At 41.2% G+C, this 27,904-nt stretch overlaps 2 protein-coding genes across 2 annotated transcripts in view; both read left to right on the top strand.

Annotated features, from left to right (window-relative positions):
* The window catches only part of LOC101834311 (zinc finger protein 665-like), a 135,354-nt gene that overhangs the window by 37,810 nt on the left and 69,640 nt on the right, over window positions 1-27,904 (top strand). The window lies entirely within an intron of this gene.
* LOC101837548 (zinc finger protein 431) lies at window positions 43-27,282 on the top strand. The gene is made up of 4 exons (XM_040738012.1): window positions 43-956; window positions 24,369-24,495; window positions 24,682-24,742; window positions 25,225-27,282. Exons 1-4 carry the CDS (start codon window positions 825-827, stop codon window positions 26,933-26,935), a joined length of 2,031 nt encoding a protein of 676 aa, XP_040593946.1. The 5' UTR covers window positions 43-824; the 3' UTR covers window positions 26,936-27,282.

The following is a 27,904-nucleotide window of genomic DNA, read 5'->3' as shown; positions in this document are numbered from 1 at the left end:
CCGCGGCGGAATCGCGCGGGACGGGGCGTGGGGGCCGTGCGCGGCCGGGCCGCACGTGACGTCACCACGCAGCGCGCTGCCGTCCCCAGCGTCTCCCGGACGCTGTGCCCTGGGCGCCGAGCGCTCAGCTCAGGAGCGCATGCGTGGACTCGGTGCCGGGCGCAGAGTCCGCGTCGGGAGCGCTTTTGCTGCGGACGCCGGGGCGGCCACACTGCCCGGGCTCCCGGCCTCGGGTGTCAGAATCCACTGCGCTGTTGTGACTTAGTCCCGAGTGTTCGCGTAGGGTCTGCTGATCGCCTGAGTCTTCCTCGGACAGCGCGGTCTCATTGCAGCAGTGTGGGACGTTTTGAAGTCGGATGGTGTCACTGTGTGTGCTGTTACCTAATCTGTGTTGATCACTTTTCCATTCGTGATGACCTTTTGTCATCATTTTTCTGTTGTTGGTAGGAAAAACTGTTGGACTTTTCACTGGAGTGTTGCTGAATCCATAGCTCATATTCTATACTAAAATAATATTTAGGCTTCCTGTCTACAATCATGGATTTTCTCTCCTTTTACCAAGTTTCTTGAGACCTTGAATTACAAAGTTATAGTTTTGGATGCAGATATTTGTCACATTTCTGTGTATTTCTGACTCATTTGTCTATGGTGACCTATAAGAAATATGAGAGTATGTGTTTCTATTTTTCCTATAATCGTATTTTGCATGTATGAGTGTCTTGCCTGCATATGTGTATGTTCACCACGTGTGTTTTGTGCCCACAGAAGACAGAAGGGGGCATCTGATCTCCTGCATGAGACTCTAGGGGTGATGGTGTGCCACCATGTTAGTGCCGGGAAGAGAACCCAGGTCTTCTGCAAGAGCTGATGTCTCTCCATTCCTAAACGTGACAGATTTTCAAAACTTTGTATGTGTGCATGCACAAGCACATGCTGAAAAGACAATGTTAAGAGAGGTGAGGTTTGCTTAAAAGTCTGTCTTTCGGGACTGAGAGGTGACTTGGTAGGTGTGCCGGCTACATTTGATCAGCTTGACTTACTCTAGAGTCACACTGGTCTGTAGGCAGACTTATAGGGTATTTTTTTATTTGTGGTTGATGTAATAGGGCCCACCCCTCTGTGATGGTGCCACCCTGGGCAGGTGCTCCTGAGGAAGCCATGGTAGCAGGAGGGCAGTAAGCAGCATTTCTCCAGGTGGACATCGTGTGTGGAATGCGTAAGCCCGTGGCGTATTTACATTAGCAAATCTTTTCCTTGTTAACCCCCTCTTTGTGTTTTTAGTAAAGCTGGAGACTTGTGAATACTGAAGAGTTTTTCTCAGTTAATCTCTAAGTGTGTGGCATGACTTCTTATTGTGACGGCACATTAATTCCAGAACAGTTGCACCTTCTAGATTTAAGACAAGGTTTGTTATGTTGACTTTCTTGGCCTTGATCCCAGTATTTATACCCGTGGGGCATTGACCCTGCTGTCCTCCTGACTCAACCTCCTTCGTTATTAAAAGTTCAGAGTGTCACGTACTTCTAAAGCTACCCACTCCATTAAAACCAGAATACAAGGATTACTTTATTGTGTACTCTTCAGGGAAAAAATAGGCTAGGCAACAGCTAGGTTGGAGAGTAAGTATTTGACCTGTAGAAGTGTCTGTAAGTGCCTTCTGTATACTTTCCCAGTATGCATTGACTCTTACCATGTGAATGAGGAAAACCAAGTTGGTGGGTTTGGGGAGGTTAGCTTGAGCCACTGAAATTTCTGACTGGGTAACCCCTCATGTTGGTCCCTGCAAACCTGGTTGTCCCACGTTAGGCAGGTGAGAGGATCCAGACACGGCCTTGGCCGTGACTTGTGTGTAAGCATACAGCACTCAGCAGCTAGCGTTTCACACCGGGCAGGCGCGTGTTGTCTTACACACGTGGACTCGAGTTCTGTGCGGGATGATGGGTAGAGTCTATGTGCATTCTTCTCAGTGCAGACATCCAGTTCGTCTAGCACCATTTGTTGAAGATGCTGTATTTTTTTCCCGTATTTCTGGCTTCTTTATATAAACCAGATGTTCTTAGGCGTGTAGGCTCATGTCTGGGTCTTCACTTCTATTTCATGGTTCGATGTGGCTGTTTTTATGCCAACAACACGCGGTTTTTTATTATATACCTGGGTAGTACAGCGCGCAGCCTGGAATGGTGAGCACTCCAGCAGGCCTTTGATTGTTCAGAATTGCGTTAGCTCTCTTGGAGTTTTTGTTGTCCCGTTTGAAGTTGAAAGTCGTCCTTTCAAGTTCTGTAAAGAATTGTGTTGGGATTTTGATAGGGATTGCATTGAATCTGCAGATTGTTTTTGGTAGGATTGCCGTTTTTACTATCGTCAAATAAAAATATTGTGATTTCTTCCTTTCCAATTTATCTCCTTCAGTTGTCTTATTGCTCTAGCTAAGGCTTCCAGTTCTATATTGAGTAGACATGGTGAGAATAGAAGTTCTTGTTTTGTTCCTGATTTTAGGTGAATAACTTTTAACTTCTCTCCATCTAATTTGATGCTGCCTATAGATTGTTGGAAATGGCTCTATTCTGATTAGGTATGTTCCTTGTATCTCTTATCTCTTCAGAACTTTTATTGTGTCAAAAGCCTTTTCTCCATCTAATGTGATGATGTAGTTTTTTTCTTTGTGGTTGTTTATATAGTGGATTACATTTCTTGATTTTGTATCCAGACCAGCCCTCCCTGTCTTGGATTTGATTATGGGTATATGATCTTTTTGATGTGTCCTTTGATTTGTTTTCTTAATATTTTACTGACAAGTTTTGCATCTATGTTCATAAGCGGAAAATCTCTTTTTCTTTCTGTGTTGAGTCTTAGTGGTTTTTGGGTAACTATGACATGGTACTGGGGTGCTGGGGATGTAGGTTAGGGGTACCACACCTTTTCTATGCATGATGACATAAGCAAATACAAGTAAGGCAGCTCTGTTTAATACTGTTTAATAGGAGTGGCCAATCCCATACTACCCCTGAAATAATTACTGATAAACCGCATTTTGGTGAGCTTGAGTTCCTGTTTTAGGAATTGTATGGTAGGGGCGTAGGGTTGTGGAGCACACCTTTGATCACAGCACTGAAGAAGGAAACTGAAGCTAGGTCATTGCCAAGTTTCAGGGTATAAATGGCTTTGCTTATGAGAATGCCGATATATTTTATTTTTTGAAATGATAATTATTTGTTGACTAGCTTGTGTGGTGAGGGGCATGCCCATGTCATGGTCCCCATGTGAAGCCCAAATAACAACTTGTGTGAATTGCTTCTCACTCTCCACTGTGTGGTTCCTGGGCATCAACAGAGTCAGAATTCCTAGCCATCGGGAAGCTGGGTAGGAAGATCAAGTACAAGGACATCAAGCCCATCATCCTTTACCCACCTTTTCACACACTTTAACTTCCTGCATTTACTCAGCTCTCGCACCCCCTTAATGCCCTTTATCTGTCTACTCAGTCACCTCTCTACAGCTCAATGTTGTTAACAGATGCTGTTAACATCCCTTTAATCCCAGTACTCTGGATACAGAGGCAGACAAATTCCTCTGAGTTCAGGGCCACCCTGATCTAATTGTTAGTTTCATGTTAGCAAGAATACAACACAGCCACACAACAAAGAATAAAGGTTGCTTGTAATTGGAAAGGCTAGGCCAAGGAGGTATCTTAGTGCACAAAGGTGTTTGCAGGTGTGTGAAGCATGTGACCACATGCGTTCAGTGCTGTGAAGAACCTAGAAAAGGATGTGACAGTCTCTGGGACTGCAGTACAGATGGTTTTGAGCTGGCGTGTGGATTTAATGAATTGAAATCTGCTCCTCTAGAAGAGCAGCCAGTGGTTCTTAGCACGATGAACCGTCTCTCCAGCCCTTTGTTCAGATAAGTAATACTAAATTTTTATTTCCAGGAGCAACTTAGGAGTCAAAATTAGGTAAAAACCTTTCATTGCAGGCCGTTTTGAAAACTTAATTCTACCTGGGCTGGAGAGAGGGCTCCACGGGTAAAGAGCGCTGATTGTTCTTCCAAATGATTGGGTTCAATTCCCAGCCCCCACATGGTGAACATCAACTGTCTGCAGTTCCAGTCCCATCAGATCAACCAAGCCTCTTCTCATCTCTGAGGACACTTCACAGATGTGGAGGACAAACATACATGTAGACATGTATAATAAAATTTAAATAAACACTTCATTCTACCACACACTACTTTCTGTTCCCAGATGTCAAAGAAACCATCTATCAGGCTGGGGAAAGTAGCAAGGTATCACTTCCCTGCCAGGTAAGAGATGTCCCAGAGTGGATTACCTACATAGCCCTCACAATAGGTGGTCTGTCCTGGGTGGTGACAGTACAGGCACAGCGGGTGATGATGCTTGGTGGTGGATCTCGGGACTGCAGAGTGGGGTCTGTCAGATGGAAAGCATGCGAGTATCCGCCTCTCCCACATCTACACATTACCACAGCAGGAGGGTGGCCAAGTGCGGCTCTTGCCTCTCTCCATGTCTCTGGAGACCCCGGTGGCATATGTCAATGTCACAGGCACAGGACAGGAGTGAGGAAGACTCATACATAGTCTAGCACTTTAGCCTCATGGGGAGTCACTTCCCAGATGTGTGTTGAATAGCCCACCCTTAAGATCACATATTCTCAGAGGTGAGAAGCGTTCACAATAGACTGTGACCAACAGAGAGGAGCTCTATAATGAGCTGATGGCCATAGAGCAGACTCAGTCTTTAGTCTGGATACTGTGTAAGCATTGCCTGAGCAGGCCTGAGACACAGAGAAGACCTTGGTGCATCCTGCTAAGGACTGACTTGACAGATGCTGCATTCTATCTTCCTTATGAATTTCTTTGCTTTCCATCTTTCTATTACTTTTCTTTGCCAATTTGGAGTAGAGGTAGTAGTTTAATGCAAAGTAAAACATCTAGGAGATAAGTATTGCTGTGAAAAACTATGTGTTCCCATTTCACCCTGAGGGAACTCTGCAGTGATAACTTGATGACTTGGCAGGAAGTGAACTGTGAAGGTTTTGATCCCTGTTGACATCCTGGCGGTGTTCTGCAGCTCTGTTTTGGTTAGTTGTTGACCTACAACGTAGCTAGTTGTTTTGCTGGATGTTTTAGTTTTGGTGCATTTTTTGGGCCACTGAGACATGTGTGAACACACATGCCGGAGCACGTGTATGAAGGTCAAAGGGCAAGTTCGAGATGTGGGTTCTCTCTTGGGTATTGACCTCAGGCCCTCGGACTTGGTTGCTTGTGCCTTTATTCACTGACCCAACAAGCTGGTTCCTGTTATAACCCTCTCTTCTGACACCTGTCTGCGTATATTGGTTGTACTTGTTCTATTTTCATTCTGGGTCTAGAGAATATTGGGTACTGTTCTGGAGCACATCAGTGCTTGGCAAACATCTGTCCACTGAGATTAAACGAAAAGTTAATTTGGGCAGAGTCTGATTAAGTTGCCCAAGTTTTTTGTCAATTTTGTCTGTAGTCACACGAGGCTTTAATCTTGTGATGGTGATGCTCCTACCTCAACCTTCCCTGTGGTGGGATTCAAGGATGCACCACCACATCGAGCTCTCAGTTCATGTGAGAAATTAACAGTTTGAATCAGCCTTCTTTTAAAAGTATCATAGCTAAAGGTATATCAATTGCAGTTTTTGAAGTCACCTTTTTGTGTCATTAATATTTTTTTATTCCCTATTATGTGAAGTCCACCTCCAATCTCTACTAGTCTTTTTTTCTAAGCCCTTTGTTTCCATGCATTAATCCGCATGTTTCCATTTTCAGATGTGTTTTTGTTTGTGTAGGTTGAGGTTGGGCTTTGGGAGCCTGGTCTGTTCAAGGTTTTCCCAGTTGCCATGATGAAAGCACCAATGGAACATGACTTTTGGGTCCTACCGTAGGGCAGACTTGGGCAGGTCTGGTCCAGTGCCTGAGTGAGCATCATGAAGGAGTCCAGGGAACCAGGCTCTTCATGGCCACTGTGAGCGCTGTCTGGTGTTATCTTGTATTGCTTTTTCCAACATCGCTAAATTATCTTTCCATTGACTGTCTCATTCTCCACCTATAAATGAGGTATCAGAGCTGTGCATCTTAAGAAACTTAAGCATGAGTCCTCAGTTTATGGAAGACGTGTTGATCTCAAATTTAGTTTTACATCTCTCATATCCTTACCCTGGTCACCTTCCCCTTTGTGACACTAATTGTTCGCCTTTGGTGTCATAGACCTTTGATGTCCTGTCTCGACCTCCCAAATGCTGGCATGATAGGCCAGTGCCAGCAGAGAAAACTGGGAAGGTATATTGTTTTGATTGCCAGCATGCAGCTGAGGGGTATGAGACAATATAGGTGAACCTTCTTAGAATTGCTGAATCCTGGTGAATATCAATTAGGTGTTTTAAATTTGGCTGGAATCCCTTTCAGCTGTGAGACGGAATTACTTCACTGCACATTGATTAATGGCTTGTGTATTCTAGAGACCCTGTGCCCGGGACGAGGAAGGGGAGGTGCCTACTGAGTGCAGGAAGAATGTAGGATCAAATTGCCAAGGCCCCCACAAGTATTCTACAAGGCAAATCTCTGCAAAGTTCTGTTCCTGGGGTGAAAGCCAGGGCTTGTTTCCAGTGTGCTGTGTGTCTACATAGCACTCTGTCCCTGTCATCAGACCTGACTAGCCAATCAGTGACCTGGCAGACCGGCTAGGCTAACCCATAGTCAGAATGGGGAAGGCACTTCCAGTCTTCCATGCATCAGTCTAAGTGGTGCAGGGGCTGTGGGAGGCTTTGATGTTCCTGTGTGTTCACTTGTGGTCTGCTGCCAACAACTGTGAGGAGAGAGAGCGGGTGAACTTGGAATCCATACCATGGTGAGTTAAGGGCCACAGTCCCCACAAACCAGGGAAGCCTTAGGAGCCCTTGTAGAATCCATCCAGGGGTAGGGGTTATTGATGGGAATCTGTGGCAGACTTAGTGTCTGGTGCCATACTGTTTGATTGCCTGAGATTTTTAGCTCTTTGTGGGAAGCTGGACCTCTGAGTCACTTAGTTTCCCTTGTTGCAGTTTTCAGAGCATGGGGAGCAGGGTGGAAGCGCCCTTGCTGCTGGCACAATCATGTAGTGAACCTCAGATGCTTTTACTCTTGGCAGGGAAAAGCGATTTGCTAACTTCCTGAACCCTAGTTTTTCTAGTGTGTTCTTGAAGTTCTGCACTTGGCACTGAACATTCAGGTGTAGAGTCCATCTGCAGTTAATTCTGTGCGGGGCATAAAGTCTCTCATGAACACATTTGCATGCAGATGCCACGATGGTCCTATCTTCCTGTGTCAGTAAGGCCAGGCTTACTGGGTTTCCTGTCCTCATCAGTCAAAATTGACTATTTTTTTTATGATTTTTTTTTCCTTTTTTTATTATATTTTTTTTATTCTCCAGATTTATTTTGGTAAAAAAAATCAGATATAACCTTTCAAAAATTACATTAATGTTTAACATGCATTCAAATAACTTTCTTTTTTTCAAAATTGACTATTTTAATTACAGTTTTATGTTTCTGTTTCCTCTCAAGTTCTGATGATCTCTGTTCTTTCCCAAATAGTATAGTCTTTATTCCAGCTGTATACTAAATGTTGAAGTCAGTTGGTATCATTGTCACTGTGTGCTATTTATTCAGTTTTGTGTTGTTCATTTTGTCATTCATGATGATGTCATCAGTTTTCTGTTTCTTGTAGAATAAATTGTTAGACTTTTTATTGGACTGTTGAAACGGTAACTCAAATTCTTTGTTTTTGAAAACCACAGTGAACATAATAGCCAAAAAGGCAGCAAACCACAAGGTTGCTCTCTACTCAAGGTTGACTCAGCTCCCTGCTGAGGCATTCCCATCCTGCATCAGGTACAAATCACACTCCTCTCTGTACCCAGATATAAGATGTTGCTTGCCCCATTTTATCCCAGTTAACTATGGTCTCTGGTGTGATCAAACATATGCCTGACTCTATCTCTGTAATCTACCTCTGTTTTATAAGTATCTCTTTTAGAGTTTGATTGGATCTTTCAAGACTTGCTTGTCCTGTATGATGTGTGGTGCTGCTCTACTGGGTTTTATGTTGTAACACAAAAAACTTGTCTCACTCTACTGGAGACACAGCAGGAGCACTCCCAGTTTCAATAGGAATCAGTATACCCGTTAGAGCCATTGTCTTTAGTAAATGTGTAATCACAGAGTCGGCCTTTGCAGAGCTTATGGCAGATGCCCAAGAGTATTCAGAGTATGTATCAATAGTATCATGAATATATTCTAATTATCCAAATTCTGCTCAATAAAACAACTCCATTTGTTGAGTTTCTTTTCTTTGAATGCCCATAGAATTACTTCTTGCAGGTAAAATAATTTGATTATACAAAGAACAATTAGGACAGCTTTTTTTTTTTTAATAAATTCTTTGGCTTCTTGCCAGGTTACAGAAATTTTTTTTAAGCCTATACTATGAACATGATGTTTTGTTACAAAATTCTGAAACTTTGAATACATTTCCTATTAATATTTGATCAATTTCTTCATTCCCTTTTGTTAATGGCCCAAGCAATCCAGTATGAGACCAAATATGGATATTATAAATGGGACAATTCCTTTCTCAGATTGCCCATTGTGGTTGTATAAATTATTAAAGTTAATTCTGAATTAGCAGGAATAAGTTCAGCATTTTGATACAACCCCTTGTGCATATTGAAAATCAGTAATTATATTAGGAGATTCCTTAAAGTCTAATAAAACATTTAGAAGGGCATAAAACTGATTTTTGGACTGAAGCATATGGACTTTGGATTACTTTATGTTTCCTACTTTATACCCAGCCATCCCTGATTTATTTGCATTAATATAGAACTTAAGATTCCCAGAAATAGCCGGGCGTTGGTGGCGCACACCTTTAATCCCAGCACTCGGGAGGCAGAGGCAGGCGGATCTCTGTAAGTTCGAGACCAGCCTGGACTACCAAGCGAGTTCCAGGACAGCCTCCAAAGCCACACCCTGTCTCGAAAAACCAAAAAAAAAAAAAAAAAAAAAAAAGATTCCCAGAAATAGTCCCTTTTTCCACTATGCTTGTAAGTATGCATTTCAGTTCTTTTTATAAACTGAAGTTTCTTACTTTGGGGCAATTTATTGTTGACTTCTCCTAAATAATTGCTACAAGCTTTTTGCCAGTCATCATTAGTTACCCACAATGGCATAATTTCAATATTAGTATAAGGTACTACAATCTCAACTGGGTCTGTTTCTGACATTGACTAAGTCTTATTCTTCCTTTTATAATTCAGAAACCTTTTCTGTATAACGTTTTTAACTTTTTACTCTTTGTTTATGAGCTAAAAATATCCATTCTAAAATATTATCTTCCTTTTGCATAGTAAGTTCAGTAGGGGAATGTGTAGAAGGTAAAATGACCAAAATACACTCCGTTGTAAAATCTGATTGATCTATGCAGGCATTTTGCATTTTTTTGTTCTATGTGGGCCAGCTCCTTTTCTGTTTCAGCCATTAAACACCTTGCAAAAATTTTAACAAATTACTTAATTCTTGAGTAGACATTCCAATGGTAGGCTGCAACCAATTACTATTTCCGAGTAATTTTTGAACCTCATTATGTGTGTAAAATTGAGCTCTTCTAATCTGTACCTTTTGCTGCTAAATTCTCTGTTTACTCAATTTAATTCCTAAATAATTAAGAGAATCTCTTTGAATTTTTTCAAAAGCAATTTCCAGTCCCCATTGAGGTAAGATCTGTTGTACCTCTGCAAACACCTTTACAATGATATTCATATCAGAGGTATCTATTAAGATACCATCCATATAATGATAAATAATAGACTGAGGGAATTGTTTACAAATCATTTCTAGTGGTTGATTTACAAAATATTGACATAAAGTCAGACTATTTAACATTCCCTGAGGAAAAATCTTGCAGTGATATCAATTTACTGGCTGAGTGTATTATAAGTAGGATCTGTAAAAGCAAGTATTTCTCTTTCCAATTCTTGCAATGGAATAGTGAAAAAGCAGTCTTTTAAAACTACAACTATTATAGGCCAAGCTTTAGGCAATAAAGAAAATAAAGGAGTCCCAGGCTATAAAAGACCTATGGGTTGAATTTTTTGTTTACAGTTCTCAAATCAGTTAACATTCACCATTTTCTAAATTTCTTTTTTTACTACAAACAGGAGAATTCCAAGGACCTGTGGTTTCCTCAGTGTGTTTAGCATCTAACTGTTCCTGTACTAGTTACTCAAGCACCTGCAATTTTTCTTTTTTAAGGGCTGTTGCTCCACCCAGGCTTATTAGTTAACCACTTTAAAGGTAGAGCTGTTGAGTTTATGACTGGGCCTTACTCCAAACCTGGATCCCCAATTCCTGTCCTTACTTGCTTTTGGACAACTTGCATAGCCTATGGCTTTCCCCTATAATTCTTTCCAATACCTTTCTAGTAATTTATCCCATTTAAATATTTTTCCAGCTGTTTTTGAAATCACAGGAATATTAATTTAAGCTCCCATTGTTGAAGCAAATCTCTCTCCCATGAATTCATGGCTATATCAGCCTCATATGGCTTTAATATCCCTTCCTGTACTTCAGGTCTTATGTGTTTAATCCATTCTGTACTTCGCTTTACATGAGATAATGTTCCAATTCCTAAAAGTTGAATAGAAACTTCTTGTAAAAGGCAGCTGGGATTCCATGATTGGGCAATTTTATCACCAGCTTCTATTTGGATAGTCTTCTTTACATAAACTATAACTTTAATTTCCCCCTAGTAATGTTTGTCTATAATTCCTGTATGTACAATAAATCTTTGAGATGTTAAAGTACTTTTTGCCACAATCATTCTTACATTATCTGGGGGAAGAGAACAATAAACAAGGAATTTGTAGAGATGTTATATGTTTACCTACTGCTAAATCCAAAGCAGAACTTCCTGAAGTAGCATACATTAAATCTCCCAAACTGAGTCCAAGTTTCCCCTGATACTCTGTTGATGTACCATACCATTGGTGGCAGGATATTGTTGCCTTGTGTTATTTATTCCTGGGCCCTAAGCTGAGCCCTTTATCTGGTTTCCTGATAAAAGGTTGCCTTGAACATCTCTGACTGATCTACCTTCAGTGTGTAGCTTTTCCACACCTCCTACAGACTCCCAGACATTGAGACCCTTTTCCTTGATTACTTTCAAGAGAAATATTTCTTGCTTGCTGACAGTCCTTTTTTAAATACTGCAGTATACCACAGTTAAAACATGGAGTGTTGTGAGATCAAAGACCTGCCAAGGCCTGCCTGATAATATTGACATTGTAAACAGTAGATCCAGTGTCAGCAGTGGTTCTAATCTACTCCTCTAGTGGAGCTACTTGAGCTTTCAAAGGCCTTATGGATTTCTGACTTCTGTATTTGCCTTCCCAAAAGCCAAAGACTCAACCAAAACCTTCCTAACATCATGATCAGCTCTATATACTGCTGAAATTCTTCTTGGTTAAAAAAAAAATATATCAGTGTAAGCTTCTCCCGAACTTTGTGTAATTTTTGTCAATGAGGTACTTCTCCTTCCTGGTTCTTCACAAGCCCTTGAAGCTGCTAGACACATTGTACAATAGTCGCATCATCAAACTGTACCTGTCTTTGTAAGTAAGCCCAATGATGCTCATCGAGCAATTGTTGCTTCTCTCCATCAGGTGAGTCATTGTCATTGAGGACCAGCTTCTAGGATAGCTGTCATGAGGGTCCTTCCAGTCTTGTGGTATAATTCTATTCGTTGTGGCCCAGTTACTTAAAATCTGTCATACCTGGGGTGAATGCATGCCATATGCCACCACTGCTTCTTTAAATTACCTGAGATCTGTTATGTCTGTAGGTTTCGTCAGTCTGAACAAAGCACTGTGCAAATTGATCATTTGAGGGCATTTGCTGCAGAGGAACTAGAAACACCTGTGGAGGTGACCCTTGGCCACCATTCCTCTTTTCCCTTGTATGGTGGTGCAATAGGTTCACAATTAAACATTTCCCTTCTATTGAGAAAATTCCTTTTGTTTCCCATTTTCTTACTGGGAAAATTCCTGTTTTTAATTTCTTTTCCTTCACCTTTTTCTATTGTGAAGATGTCTTTTTAAAACTTTCTTTCACCTTTCTCTATTGGAAAGGTTCCTTTTTTAAACTTCTTTTTTTTTTTTTTTATCGGGAGTTCATATATTTGCAAATGTATTTGCTTTTCTTTTTTTTTTTTGAGACAGGGTTTCTCTGTGGCTTTGGAGGCTGTCCTGGAACTCGCTCTGTAGACCAGGCTGGCCTCGAACTCACAGAGATCCGCCTGCCTCTGCCTCCGGAGTGCTGGGATTAAAGGCGTGCGCCACCAACGCCCAGCTTGTATTTGCTTTTCAACCTTTCTCATTTCTAAGTATCTTTCACTTTAAAAGGAGAAGGAAAGTCATCTCCAGTGTCTTGGCTCTCCTGACTCATTTTCCCTCCAAAGCAGCACTCTTGTCTTTCTGTGAAGGGACGTTCTCTGCTGACTGACAGTTTCTAGCCAGGATGGACGACTGTTTACTCTCTCTTATACATCAGATGGAGCTTTCAGTGACTCGCCTATTACTGTGGATGGATGCACTTAACCTCCAGTCTTGAAGTGACAGGTCTAGGAGCACAGCAGGGCTGAGGAGAGGAGCAAGGTACCACTTCCCCTCAGAGGCAAGAGATGCTCCTTGTAGTGGAAATCTAGTAGAATCATTGTCTCTAGGGAAAAACATCAGAATGATATAGTTTTTTCCACTGTACCTAAGTTAAGCTTCTTAATGAATAGTTGTTTTGAAGAATTACTTTGATCTTGAAGAAATCAGGGTAGAAAACAGTACTTGTTTTCTGTGCTTTATAGAGTTGGTTTTTTGTTTTGTTTTTGTTGTTCTTCTTGTTTTTTAAGCAGTATTAAAGCCTTTGCATGACTTTAGTCATGAGGTGGTTCTGGCACACCTGGAGCTCTTGCATTATTGGGTGCTGTAAACAGTATACAATAAGTTCTAAAGGGGCAGGGTTTAATGCTTTTCTTCAGCAAAATATAAATTAGATCAGGGGCTTTGGTACTTTGATATGAGGAACTATGCAATTGGGTTTTTTGTTTGTTTGTTTACTCTTTGATCTTTGTTCCCCTTGTTTCTTGGGAGCCACACAACTCCCAAATAAATACACACTGAGACTTACTATTTCTTATGAATGCCCAGCCTTAGCTTGGCTTATTTCTAGCCAGCTTTTTTAACTTAAATTACTCCATCTACCTTTTGCCTCTGGGCTTTTAATTTTTATCCTCTATACCTTTCATTATTTCTTATTCCAAGGTTGGCTGTGTAGCTAGGTGGCTAGCCCCTGGTGTCTTCCTCTCCTAATTTTTCTTGCTCCTTGGTCTTCTCTCTCTTTTTCTCTTTCTGTTTATTCTCTCTGCAGCCCTGCCTGTCCTTTCTCCTGCCTTGCTATTAGCCGTTCAGCTCTTTATTAGACCAATCATTTGTTTTAGAAAGATCAAATTACACAGCTTCACAGAGCTAAGCAACTGCAACATAAAAGAATGCAACACATCTTTGCATCATTAATAAATGTTCCACAGCATTAACAATTGTAACACATTTTAAAGTCGTATTATACAACAGAACTTCTTTACCCAAATATAAACTTTCTGTAACAATCAATAAATGTGCCTTTGGACAGCTATTTAAGGTTCAGTTCTTCAAAGGCTAGACCTTCCTGCTGCCACTGGCCTAAGATTGGAGTGACTTTCCTATTTGATCATCTCATACAGCACAGAACACCTGACAGTCCGTGAGTGGCTTACCTGCACAGCACTCAGGAAATGGTGGCCTGTCTTGTGTTTTAAAAGTCCAGAATATGGAGGGCACAAGCCAGTGCAGCAGAATGATGATGCCTGGTGGTGAATCTCAGGACTTGAGAGTGGGGTCTGTCAGATGGAAGGCATGAAGTCAAACCCTCTGGCACATGAACCATATCTATACAACACCAAATAGGAGTTTGACTATGGGTGGCTGTCATGTACCTGGCACCTGTATGGAGAAGTCAATAACATACATAAATGTCATAGGCACAGCACAGCTGTGTCGAGACTCATACATGACATCCACCACCTTAGCCCCTGTGGGAGTCACTGTTCAGATGGGTAGTGAATGGCCCACTCTTGAGATCCTAGATTCTCAGATGTGAGAAGGGTCCATAATAAAATCTTCCTGTCACAAAAGTGCTCAGTAATGAATGGATTGCAGTAGAACTGACTCCGTCTGGATACTGTGTTAGCACTGCCTGAGCAGGCCTGAGGCAACATCCATATCACAAAGACAGACTCTTCATGCATCCTGCAAAGTTTTTGATTTTACAGGCCCTGTGTTCATGATTCTTCCTCTTTTGATTACCAGCTCTTTGTCTTCTGCCTTCATTTCTCTTCTCTTTGCCAACTCTTTGTAATTATTTGTTGAACCCAAAACATAGTGCCTAAAAGGTGGGAATTTCCATGAAAAACTCTTCATTTGTTCCTGTTCTACCCTAGGGAAGGTGTGCAGAGATAACTTGATAACTTCGTAGGAAGCTAACTATGGATGCTTTACTTCCTGTTGTCATCCAGGCAGTGTGGCGAAGGAGTTCCATTTTGGTCAGTGGGCATATTACTACATAACTGGTTAGTGCACTGGATTTTTTAGTTTTGGTGCTTTTTGTTTTTCATTGTCCGTTTTCTTTTAACAAATTCTGAATTTGGGTCATTGAGACTTGTGTGAACACATATGCAACACATATGTGTGAAGGTCAGAGGGCAGGTTGGAGGCATGGATTCTCTTCTGGGTATTGACCTCGGCCCCTTAGACTTGATTGCAAGTGCCTTCACTTACTCAGCCAACTAGTTGGTTCCAGTTACTTCCCTCCCTTCAAATCCTACCGTATCAATGTATTGGTTGTATTAGCTCTATTTTCATGTTTGGGCTAGAGAATACTGGGTACTCATTACAGAGCCCCTCCCATGCTTGTGAAGCACCTGTCCACTGTGGAGTAAACAAAAAGTTATACTTATGCAGGGTCTGTTTAAGTTGCCCAAGTTTTTTTTGTCAATTTTGTCTGTAGCCATACCAGGCCTTAAACTTGTGATGCTCCTGCCTCAACCTTCCCTGTGGTAGGATTCAAGGACTCTACACATCACCATGCTCACCTCTAAATTCATGTGGGAAATTAGTAATTTGAGTAGCTAAAGGTGTATCAATTAAGGCTTTTTAAAAATGAACTTTTGGTGTCAGTAATTTCTTACTCCCTATTAAGAGGTCTACTTAGCCTTTCTCTCTATGCCCCTCCCTTCCATGCATTAACCCTTATGTTTCCATTTTCATTTGTGTTTTGGTTTGTTGAGGTGGAAATGGACTTTTGGGTCCAAGGACAACCCAAGGCTTTCTCAGAGGCCCTGATGGAGGCACCAAGGGAAAGCTAGTTCTTCATCTTCACTCAAGAGCAGGCATGGCAGGGTCTGGGCCCGTGCTTGAACTAGCCTCCTGAACGAGTCAAGTGGACCAGGCCCTTCAGCCTGAGAAGCTGTGGTTATCAGACTTTGCAGTCCAGACACAAGTTCTGCGGCAGTGCCAATCTCTGCAGATTCAGACAGTTGTGTACCCGGGGTGGAAGCCAGAGCCGGTAACCTCTGTGCAGTACTGTGCCCCTAAGGGAGGGGACCGCTGTCACTCAGGGAGCAATAGCCACTCAGAGCCTCCAGGTGGACTGCAAATCAGAATGGGGGTGAGTACTTCCGTTCTACCATGCTGCAAGCTAGGAGCTCGGATGCTGAGGGAGGCGTTCCTGGCAGGAGCAGTGAAGAGAGATGGGCGAGCTGGGAATCTGCACCACGATGAGCAAAGGGCAGCGGTCTCCACATGGGGAGGGGCCGCGGGACATGGTGTGGTTCTTTCCATAGCTGTTGGAGCCAGAGGCCAGACTCTAAGCATTGTGAATGCTCTGTGCGTGGGGAGCAGCACCACTTTTGTGGAAACGTCATTGTTGCGGTGACAGTGCAGGACACACTTGCTCTGCTTTCAGAAGGAAGGAGTTGTTACTGTAGCTCCTGGGCTGTTCAGGAACCTGTAGGCACTGAATGATGTCACTACACAGCCAGGGGAGCAGGCGCCTGGGTAGGTATAGAAATGCCTTTGTTGATCTCACTCTTCAAAGCACCTGTGAACTGCTTTTATGTGCTCATGGAAGGCTAACTCAGAGAGACCTACTTTCTCCAATGTCTCTTAGAAGTTCTGCATTTGTCACTGAAAATTCAGGTGTAGTATCCATCTGCAGTTTTGTGCAGGGTATTAAATCTGTGTCATTAAAACATGTGCATGTACATGCCGGGGCGCTCCAGTCACATGTGTCAGTGAGGCCAGACTTACAGGGTTTCCTGGCCTTACTTGTTAAAATCGATACTGTTTTAATTGTGATTTTATTTCTAAGTTTTCTGTTATATTGATTTCTTTTTTTTTTTTTATGGACGCTAAAGTCTTCTGTTGTTTTGCTGTTTGTTTTTGGGACAGTGTTTCTCTGGGTTGTCATGGCTGCCTGGAACTAGCTCTGTAGGACAGGCTGGCCTCAAACTCACAGAGATCCCCCTGCCTCTGCCTCCTAAGTGCTGGGATTAAAAACGTGTGCTGCTAACCCCCAGGGAAGGTAGTCTTCATTGCACTTGCATTCAGAGTTTGAAGTCATAGAATGTCAGTGTGTGTACTGTGTATTCAATTATGTGTTGACTGAATAAATTTACACAGATTCACTGTGCCTGCATCCCAAGTGATGGCATTAAAGGCTTGTGCCACCATACCCGGATTTTAATTGCCAGACTATTTATTGAACTTTTTTGAATTGGCAGTGCAAATTCTGTGTTGTCATAGTATAACATTGACATAATAACCAGAACGGCAGCAAGCCATGAGGTCTCTTTCTACTCAAGGTTAGCCCAACTCAGGGGTAAGGAGAGCCCATCATCCATCAGGTACAAGTTCAAGTAGGACCATACTTTTCAGAAGTTAAATGTACACAGTTACAGCTTTTAAAAAGCTGGTTAATTAGTTTACCATGAATATAGGAGATGTCACCTTTGGCCTAGGCAGGTAGGCCCCACACAGCCAAGAAACAAGAAAGAATCCCATGGCCCCAACCAGAAACAGTTGAGTTCATCCATATGTCTTACCACACAGTTGTACTGTGGAAATCCGTCGTCATCCAGGTATTTCACCTTCTCAGTCTCCAGACACAAGATACTGTTTAGCCCCATGTTATCTGAATTGAGTATGGTCTGGGCTGTGATCAGACAGATTTTTGACTCTCCATGTTACTTTAATTGAAGACTTTCAGATTTCAACTGATTAAAATAGTTAAATCAAATTTAAAACCTTAGTAACTTTGTGTGGCACTAGAAATGCAGCTTCCTCATTGCATCATCAACAGCAGTGACACTTAACCACAGCAAAGGATTGACTACCTTCATTGCTCCCACCAGACCTAATCCAAGATTTCCCAGGCACTCTGAGGAAACTGGGTATAGAGAGAAAAAAGGGATAATGCCATTCATTCAGAGAAAAGATATGGACTTAAACTTTAGTTTGTAGATCTCAAAATGCTTAATCTCTTCTTAGAGGGCATAGGAAAGTTATTGCCCAGCTTCCCTCCCTCTTCCTGGAGGAAATGTTTTTTTTCCTTTTGTCTCTCTCATTCTCTCTGTCTCCCTTTTTGTCTTTCTTTCCCTCTTCCTCTCTCTCATGGTTTACAGTCTCAGGATCCTATCTTTGAATGCTTGGTCCTCCATTAATGGAACTAATTGTATAAAATTAGGAGGCACAACCTTGTGGAGTAGGTGTGTCTTGTTTGTATAGGTGTGCCACTGTAGATGGACTTAGAGGTTTCAAAAGACCAGTACAAAGCAAGTGTTTCTGCCTATGTGCCTGTGTTAGGATGCAACACCAAACCCCATGCCTGCCTATGGTGAAGCTTTGTTTTGAGATAATAATTAAATAACCCTCTGTCACTATAATCGATCCCAAAATTAAAAGCTCTCTATTGCAGGGGTTGGCTTGTCATAGTGCTTCCTCGCAGCAATAGAAAAGTCACTAAGACAAGTTTTTGTGTATTATTTTGACATATTATCTCTCTGTATTCTGTACATGTTCTTTGGAATAAGTAAGGCTGAAAGAAAGAGTAGTAGACTGATTTCTTGAGAAAACATCTGTTTTTTAATATGGTTATTTCTAGAAAGTCTTTCATTTATTTTTATCTTGACCCATTTTTCACTTACTAGAGAGGTGTTTAGGTTCCATGAGTTTATAAGCAATGTAATTCTTCTGCTGTTGCTGATATCCAGCTTTAATCTTTTGTAGTCTGATAAGATGGAGGGAGTTATTTTAGTTTTCTTGTATTTGTTGAGACATGCTTTGTGTCTGACTGAGTAGGTGATCAACTTTTGAGAAAGTTCCATGAGGAGTTTGTTACGGGTATTCACAAAAGTAGACTTCTGGGACATGGGTTTAACACAATAGGAAATCTTTATTAGCTGGCCTGTTACTACACTAGGGTGTTCTGGATTCTAGTTTAGTCCTGAGCCTATTTCAGGATGAGCTTTTAAGTACAAAAACCATGTTCTCAACTGACGTTTCAGGTAACAAGAACAGTTCATCAGAAGCAGAAGCAGACTAAAAAGCAAGGTTAGTACAGTTAGAGACTTCCCATAAATGTGGACTTTGATGCATTAGGCCTTTCTTTGTATTTTTGGCAGATGGTGTTGTTTACCTGCTGAGCTCTACAGTCTGAGTGGCACTGCCTTCACTGAGTCGGTTGTGCCTAATGAGATCTGGGCTGTTACATTCCCCACTGGACTGAGTGAGTGAATTAAATCATGAACACATCTTGCTTTAGTTTAACATACAGGACCCCCACCATCAATCCAATCAGAATGAGAATTATAGGCACAGTCAGTACTGATAGCAAAGTAGTTAGCCAGGGGGACCAAGAAAACAGAAACTGATATCAACTATTTCCTCAAACTGGGCAATATTTCTAATTACTCCTGATAATTAGAACATCAGATTTCTTCCAAAGCCATACATACTTTCTTTTATCTCATAAGAAGTCTTTATAGTTTTGTAGGACCATTTTTGCAAGGAAATCTGCTGTGCCCGCAGCTGTGCAGCCTGTGTCCGAGAATGTGCAGGGGGTGTCGGGATTGATGACACAGAGACCCGTCGGTGGTGCAAAGAAAGCTTCAAGAAGGCTCCTCAAGAAGGCTTCGCTCCATTCTTACCCTGGCTGGTTATTATATACCCTGACACCAGAGGCAGCGGTGGGGGGTCAGGAAGAGGCCGTTAGTCTTTGGAAAAGGTCAAGGTCAGGGTGTGGGCGAGCCCTTATCAGGAACTTACTGCTCCAGTAAACATTACTTACAGGCAATGGATTGTTTTAGTAAACATGTTTTTAGTAAACATGTCTTCTCTGCGGGGGTTACAACTGCCTGTGCTCCCAGGCTGATGGGGAAGTGGGCCTCCAGCCAATGTCTGTTGTTCCCACAGAATCTAACTTCTCATTTAATTCAGAAATGGAAATGTTTAATACCATCTGATCCTGATCAACTTGTCTACTTAGTTTGGAAAGCATCAGAAGAGGCACATTTAGTGAAGCCATTGCTGCATGCCCACCATGCAGTCTCAGGGGCTCAGTAATGTTGTTATCCTGATGACATTAATTTGGCTACCCCCAGTCATAGTGAGTTCTATCAGTCTGGTGAGTTCCTATCCCTATGTAGTATGTAAGGGGCCAGGTGTTTAAACATAACCCATAATTCTGGCCAATTTCTGGCTAGGAATGATTAACTCCATCCCCAGGTCTCCTTGCTATATAGAGTCTGAATCTGGAGGTTTTGTGTGTGTGTGTGTGTGTGTGTGTGTGTGTGTGTGTGTGTGTGTGTGTGTGTGTGTGTGTGTGTGTGTGTTCCAAAGGCCAGAATCTTGTTTATAGGCTTCAGTTTCACAAACCTAATTTTTGTAATGGAGACTCCCTTGTCTCAGGCAACCAGAATCATAGACTGTATTTCTATATGAATATAAACCTCCATATCTTTCCTTTCTTTAATACAACCAGACATTTAAAGTGGGCTTCTTTTTTTGTTTGTTTGTTTTTGTTTTTGTTTTGTTTTTGTTTTTCGAGACAGGGTTTCTCTGTGGCTTTGGAGGCTGTCCTGGAACTAGCTCTTGTACTAGCTCTTGTAGACTAGGCTGGCCTCGAACTCACAGAGATCCACCTGCCTCTGCCTCCCAAGTGCTGGGATTAAAGGCGTGCACCACCAACGCCCGGCTAAAGTGGGCTTCTGTTGCTAGAGTTTTTCTTTTGTTCCACCAGGTCCTGCTACCCTTCAGCCCCAAAATAAGCACACAGAGACATATATTAATTATTAAATTGTTGGCCAATAACTAGTGCTTCTTATTAGATAGCTCTGTCTTAATTATTAGCCCATTTCTATAAATCTATGTATTTCTATGTGGTCTTGGCTTACCAGAGAATGCCCAGACCTGTTACTCCTTTGGTGACTACATGGCGTCTCCTTGCAGTCTCTCTCTGCCTACCTTTCCCAGAATTCTTATCTCCTAGTCCTATTTCCTGCTTCTATTGGCTAGACACTAAACAGTGTTTTATTCATCGACCAATAAGAGAAGCATCCCCATCAGGCTTCAGAGAACAAAGGTCAAAATGAATATGAGTTGCTGATCTGCAGTCAAATTAGGTAATACCTTCTCTGTGTCTGTCTTTCTTAGTTCCCAGGTTCAGGCCTAAGGCCTGTGGAGGTTGGAGCATGACCCTGTGTATTCATGCCAAATGTAAGACTGGGAGGAGTTTGAGGAATATGAAGTGGAAGGGCTTGGGGACCCAAAGAGACATTAATTTTCATGGATTCCATGTCCAGAGACACTCCATTTGGCAGCATCTGCAGTGTCTGCTTTCTTGACCTGGATGTAGTGGGTCCATGGTATAATGCCAGCTATCTTCACTGCCACAGGAATGGAAAGAATCACTTTTTAGGCTCCTTTCCAGGTTAGGTCTAGTGTCCTTACCTACTCGCTTGACCTAGACAGTATCATTGCACTGGAACAAGGGGAAACTGGTGGTAGACTCAGGGTCACCTGGGTTTCTTGGATAGCCAATGAATAACCATTATGGTGGAGTGGAGTACCTTGAAAAAATAAAGTTGTGCCAACTCTTTGTCTCTGATCCTGAGAAACAGACCTGGGGGGGCAGTTCTCAAACATAATCTTATAGGGGGTAAATCTCTCCCTATATGGTCCAAATTACTTCAATTAATGGAACTGCTGATCCTCCAAGGTACCTGGTTTCATTTTATCTCCTGAAAGTCATGGATGAGTATCTGTGTCATGCAAAAGGGTAGCTGAATTGATGGCAGTGGGTTTCTCAAATTAGACTTGGTTGGGTCAGTAGTAGGGTCTGGTGCTCATCAGATGAGGGCCTCAACCACATCATGGTTTACTGTCAATATAAGATCTTGACTGAGAGTTAACTTGTTTGTTTTTTTCATTAAACTAGCAGTACCTGCCATTGCTTTTAGACAGGTGGACCAACCTGTGGCTATCTGTCCAATCATTTGGACATTTATCTCACAGGATATTTCCATGGCCCCAAAGCTTGAGTTAAAATCCCTTTTGTCTTTTGTTTCATTGAAACACAGATGAAAAGATTTGGAGACGTATGGAAATTCTATGACTGGTGCAGAAGTCAGAACTGTTTTTAAAGCTTTAAATGCCTTTGTTTAGACTTAGCCCAAAATAGGGGCTCAGAGCCCACTTTTGTGCCACTCCTACAATCTCTAATATCCAGAGGATGCAATGTTCATCTGCTCTGAGGAACTCTTGAACCTATTTCTTAGTCTTCAGTGTTGGGATCTGAAGCATGGCAGCAATACTTCTCTGAGGCAGTAATTTCAGTATTTCTCTGTTTACTTTTGTCCTGATGGCCTGTCCATTATTGAAAGTGGGGTATCAGCACCTCCCACTATCAGCGTGTGAGGGTGTGAGGGCCAATATTTGATTTAAGCTGAAGTAGTGTTTCTTTTACAAATGAGGGTGCCCTTGTGTTTTGAGAGTAACTGTTAGAAATTGAAATGTCATCATGGTAGCAGTGCCCTTCCCCATCTCTTTTCAAGTAATTTTGGTTTGAAGAGCCTTGCATGCATTTTATACATTTATGAGCATATTGGATGGGCAATGGGGTCACATTTTCCCCTGTGGGCTATGGACCAAGCCAAAGTGCTTCACACATGATGTGCTGATAGTCTGCCACTGAGTGATATTTTAGAGAGAATTTCCTTGAGCCAGTCATAGTGACTCACAGTCCCAGCACTTGAAAAGTTGCAGCAGAAGGATCACCATTAGCTTGAGGCCAGACCTGAACATAGACTGAGACCACACTCCAAAAACACAAAACAATTTTGTCATTATAGGACCAAGATCTCGTATTGGACGTGCTGTGCAAATTCTACAGTGTGTTGTTGGGAAATAAAATGCAGAGTTTTTCTAGGCCAGTGGGAGACCAAGTGGTGATGATGCCTGTTACAAGGTTAGACTTTCCATTGGCTAGGGTTAGAAGATTTTAAAAATGAATGTCATTTTCACTGTATTTTTGCCCTTCTCCATGAATTCACAATATATCTTTGTATTGTAGTTTGATTTAATTAGTACATTGAATTGAGAGAGCATGAGAGCTCACATCTGTCATTTAGTATTTTGGAGGCAGATGCAGGAAGTTCAAGTCTTCCTCTTCAAGACAAATATGTCTTCTTCTGGTAATAACATTCAGAAACTGAAACCATATTGTCCTTGAACAGTTTCTAGGGGCTGGAAATATGGCTCAGTGGAAAGTGGGCATATGAAATTTGCAGAATACTGAGTTCAGTTCCCACACCCAGGTTGCCATTTCTGTCACCTATGACAGATTTGTGGCCTTCCATAACACTCTAGTAACTTGTGTCCCATATATTTTGCTCTACTTTCTCCTGGGACATTCTTTTGTGATTCTTTTTGTGTTTCATTTCTAAGAGCATTATGCCCAGACTACCCTCAAACTTCCTATGTCCCCAAGAATAACCTTCAGCTTCTGATCCTACTACCTCTACCTCTCAAGTGCTGTGATTACAGGCATCCCAGCCCTTATTCTCTTTATGGAACACGAGTTGAAATGAGGGATGCATGCGTGCTAGGCAAGAATGCTACCAACTGAGGTACATCTTCGGCCCCCTTTTTCTCTTTGATTTATTAGGATATTAACTATAATTTTTCTATGTATGACTGTTCTGCCTAATTACATGCCAGTGTACACTTTGTAGGCCTGGTGCCCATGCAGACCAGAACGAGTCAAATCCCTTAGGGCTATAGTTACAGACGGTTGTGAGTGACTATCACTTGTCTGCCTGGTATTTACTGATGTCAGAAGAGAGCTTTGAATTGTCTTGACCTGGTGATACTAATAGTAAACACAAGTGAGTGCAGAGAACTGATCTAGGACCTCTTCAGAAGCAATGGGTTATCTTGTCTGTTGACACATCTTTATAACTCCATCTTTTTTTATTATTTTTTTTACAATCAGTGTTTACTAATGTTTTTGAGAACTCTTTGATCTGTCAGTCAGTAACTTACTAAACATGCATTCCTTCCTAGGAATTATTAACCTTCCAGTTTACTAGGTGTCACTCTAATTTATGATTGAGAAGTATAGAATTGGGTGAATGTTTTAACTCTATGGAGGACTTTAGAGTGAGCTTCTGAGTGCTTTCAATGTGTTTGTCTGTTTGAGACAAGTTCTCACTATGTACTCTGGCTGTTCTGGAAAGCTCTACACAGACCAGGCTGGCTTAGAAATCACAGAGTATCACATGTCTTTGCCTCCTTAGGTTTGGGATTAAAGGTTGGCACCACCAATACCCACATTATCTATCCTTTTTTGAAGTTAATAATTTTGATAAAATTTTGCTGATGTACAATAGTGTTAATCAGTTTGCATGTCTGTCTGTACATATTACTAGGCATTTCTCCTGCAATGCCTATTATATTTTATGGGCACAGAAATGGAAGGCATAAGTTTTCTGTTTCTCTTTAAAATGTGTTGGGGACTGCATTTGGTACTTTATGACCTCTATCATAATATATATGGAACACAATGAATTATGTAAATATATTCTCAATGAAGTACACTTTTGCAACGCAGTCTCACCATTTCTCTTATGTACACTATGGGATATTTTAGGACGCAGTGACCTATGAGGATGTGCATGTGAACTTTACTCATGAAGAGTGGGCTTTGCTGGATCCTTCCCAGAAGAGTCTCTACAAAGATGTGATGCTGGAGACCTATTGGAACCTCACTTCTATAGGTAGGAATGTGAACTTTCTCTCAGTTTTTAACTAAAGGGGAGATTGTTGCTCTTCTGTGATTTTGAATGTGAAAGAGGTAAAATCTAGTGAATAAATCAGGAATTGTTCAACGATTCACAGAAGATTTCAATTGTGCCTAATTTCCAGTAATATATCACATACATTTTTTTGGTACTGTATTTTAGGTTACAAATGGGAAGACGACAATATTGAAGAACATAGTCAAAGTTCTAGAAGACATGGAAGGTAATTTTCATGTGCAAACTGATACATATATACCTTGGGATAAATGTTGCTATACCCTGAACTTTAAAGAAAAGCATCAGGGTAAATTAACACAGCTATGTGATGGTTTAATTCTCATAACATCATATACTCCAATGTCAGGAGTATGGAAAGCATTGCTTTAAGGACAAGAAATGGGAACAATGCCATAACAGATGTCACAGTTTCAATCAGTTGTAGAATAACTATGCCCTTCAATAATTGATAAGGGAATTAGAGTATCTCCAAGATTTTTTATAAGTAAATATTCCATATTGAAGCTAGTGTTCATATACTGTAGTAAGTGATTATTTACCATAGTTTAGTGAGAGGAGCACTTTGTGAGAGACAAGGACTTCATCTTGTAGAGACCTGAGTCTATATACCATGTCTTTGAGGCACAAAATGTTAGACTATATGAATGTAAAGTAAAAACCTTTTATTTGTTATTCTTCCTTTAATAGGCATATCATTTGCCACTCTGGATACAAGCCATGTGAGTATCTGGGAGATGGAAAGAATTATACCTCTGTTTTTTCCAGAACAGTCAGAAGATATGTTGTAGTCCCCACAGTAAGCAGACATGATGACTGTGATACCAGTTTGTGCTCTCACTTTGAAGAACAACCTTATGAGAACAAGGATGATGGAAATTCTTCTGTCTCTACTGGTTCACTTTGCACAAGTAGTGTGACTCACAGTATAAGAAAATGGTATGCATGCAATCACTGTGCTGAAACTCTGAGTTCTTCCAGTTCTTTTCAAAGATGTGAAAAAGCTCATTTGGGAAGAGGAAGTGATAATCTTGAGTCTTGTATTAAGGACTTTAGCTATCACAGGTATCTTCAAACACACAAAATAACCAATAATGAAGAGGATCTCTATGAATGTAATCAACATGATGAATCCTTTAAATATGATTCCTTTTTTAAAGTACACCAAAGAACTCATTTGGAAGAAAAACCCTATGAATATAATCAAAGTGATGAAGTCTCTACAAGTCACAATATTTATCAAGTACATAGAACTCATTCTGGAGTAAAAAAATATGAATATCACCAATGCGATAAAGCCTTTGCAACTCCCAGTTATCTTCAAATATATAAAAGAATTCTTACTGGAGAGAAACCCTATGAATGTACTCAATGTGATAAAGCCTTTGCATGTTCCAGTTATCTTCAAATACATAAAAGAAGTCATACTGGAGAGAAACCCTATGAATGTAATCAATGTGGTAAAGCCTTTACACAGAAGAGTCATCTTCACCGGCATGAAAGGATTCATACTGGAGAGAAACCCTATGAATGTAATCATTGTGGTAAAGCCTTTGCACACAAGTATAAGCTTCTCATTCATGAAAGAATTCATACTGGAGAGAAACCCTATGAATGTAGTCAATGTGGTAAAGCCTTTGCAGAGAAATGCAATCTTCTCAGTCATGAAAGAAGTCATACTGGAGAGAAACCCTATCAGTGTAATCAATGTGGTAAAGCCTTTGCACAGAAGAGTGATCTTCGCAGCCATGAAAGAATTCATTCTGGAGAGAAACCCTATAAATGTAATCAATGCAGTAAAGCCTTTACACAAAAGGGTAATCTTCGAAGTCATGAAAGGATTCATACTGGAGAGAAACCCTATGAATGTACTCAGTGTGGTAAAACATTTGCACAGAAGAGTAATCTTCTCAGTCATGAAAGAAGACATAGTGGAGAGAATCCCTATCTATGTAATCAACATGCTAAATCCTTTGCACTGGAGGAGAATTTTCTCATCCATAAAAGAAGCCATACAGGAGAGAAAGCCTTTGAATGTAAGCAATGTGGTAAAGCCTTTGCAAAGAAGAGTCATCTTCTTATTCATGAAAAAATTCATACTGGGGAGAAACCCTATGAATGTAATCAGTGTGGTAAAGCCTTTGCATGTAGCAGCAATCGTCACAGGCATGAAAGATGTCATACTGGAGAGAAACCCTATGAATGTAACCAGTGTGGTAAAGCTTTTGCACGTAAAGGTCATCTTCGGAGTCATGAAAGATGTCATACTAGACAGAAACCCTATGGATATAATCAGTGTGGCAGAGACTTTACATGTAGCAGTCCCCTTCAAATAAAAGAAAGAACTCATAATGGAGACAAACCCTATGAATGTATTCAGTGTGAAAAAGACTTTGTATAGAACAATCATCTTCACAATCCTGAAAGAAATCATACTTGCAAAAACCCAATGAATGTAACCTGTGTGGTAAAGTCTTTCCATGTTGCATTGTCCTTCAAAATCATGAAAACTTTCACACTGGTGAGAATCCCCATGAACCTAATAAGTGAGGTTAGGCCTTGCAGTCCACATACATTTTCCCAACCAAGCTATCTCATTGGTGCTTGAGTAAGGTTAATAGAGCTACTCCTTAGTTAAAATCTTGTCTCTTTTTCTAGTAAACATTGTAGTTCAAGAGTAACAGAAAAACATGATAATTTGAATAATAAAATGTTTTGCGAATAAAAGTAATATACTGTCATCCATTACTTTTGGGTCATGTTACTTTATTCTGTGGACTAAATACATAGATAGATAGATAGATAGATAGATAGATAGATAGATAGATAGATAGATAGATAGGTAGGTAGGTAGGTAGGTAGGTAGGTAGGTAGGTAGGTAGGTAGGTAGATGGGTAGATAGGTAGATAGGTAGATAGATATAGATATATATTTAAGTTAAAAACAATCTTATTTTACATATCCCAGTTCCCTCTCCCTGCCATCCTCCCATGTCCCCCACCTACCCCTCATCCCATCCACTCCCCAGGGAGGGTAAGGTCTTCTATGGGGGATCATCAGAGTCTGTCACATAGTTTGGGGCAGGGCCTAGGCCCTCCCCCTTGTATCTAGGCTGAGAGAGTATTCCTCCATGGGGAATGGGCTCCCAAAGTCTATTCGTGCACTAGGGCTTAATACTGGTTCCACTGCCAGACATACCTTAATAGAGGAAGCCATTATAGGTTTAAAGAGAAATCTGACACTAGGGAAATGTCCAAAGATACACAAGGATGAGCCCCAACTAAGAATCTAAGTAATAGTGGAGAGGCTACCTTAAATGCCCTTCCCCTATAATGAGATTGATAACTACCTTATATGCCATCCTAGAGCC

This window comes from Mesocricetus auratus, unplaced genomic scaffold (assembly GCF_017639785.1).
Source record: "Mesocricetus auratus isolate SY011 unplaced genomic scaffold, BCM_Maur_2.0 Super-Scaffold_100676, whole genome shotgun sequence".
Taxonomy (NCBI): Eukaryota; Metazoa; Chordata; class Mammalia; order Rodentia; family Cricetidae; genus Mesocricetus; species Mesocricetus auratus.
This window is presented reverse-complemented; position numbering and strand designations above follow the sequence as displayed.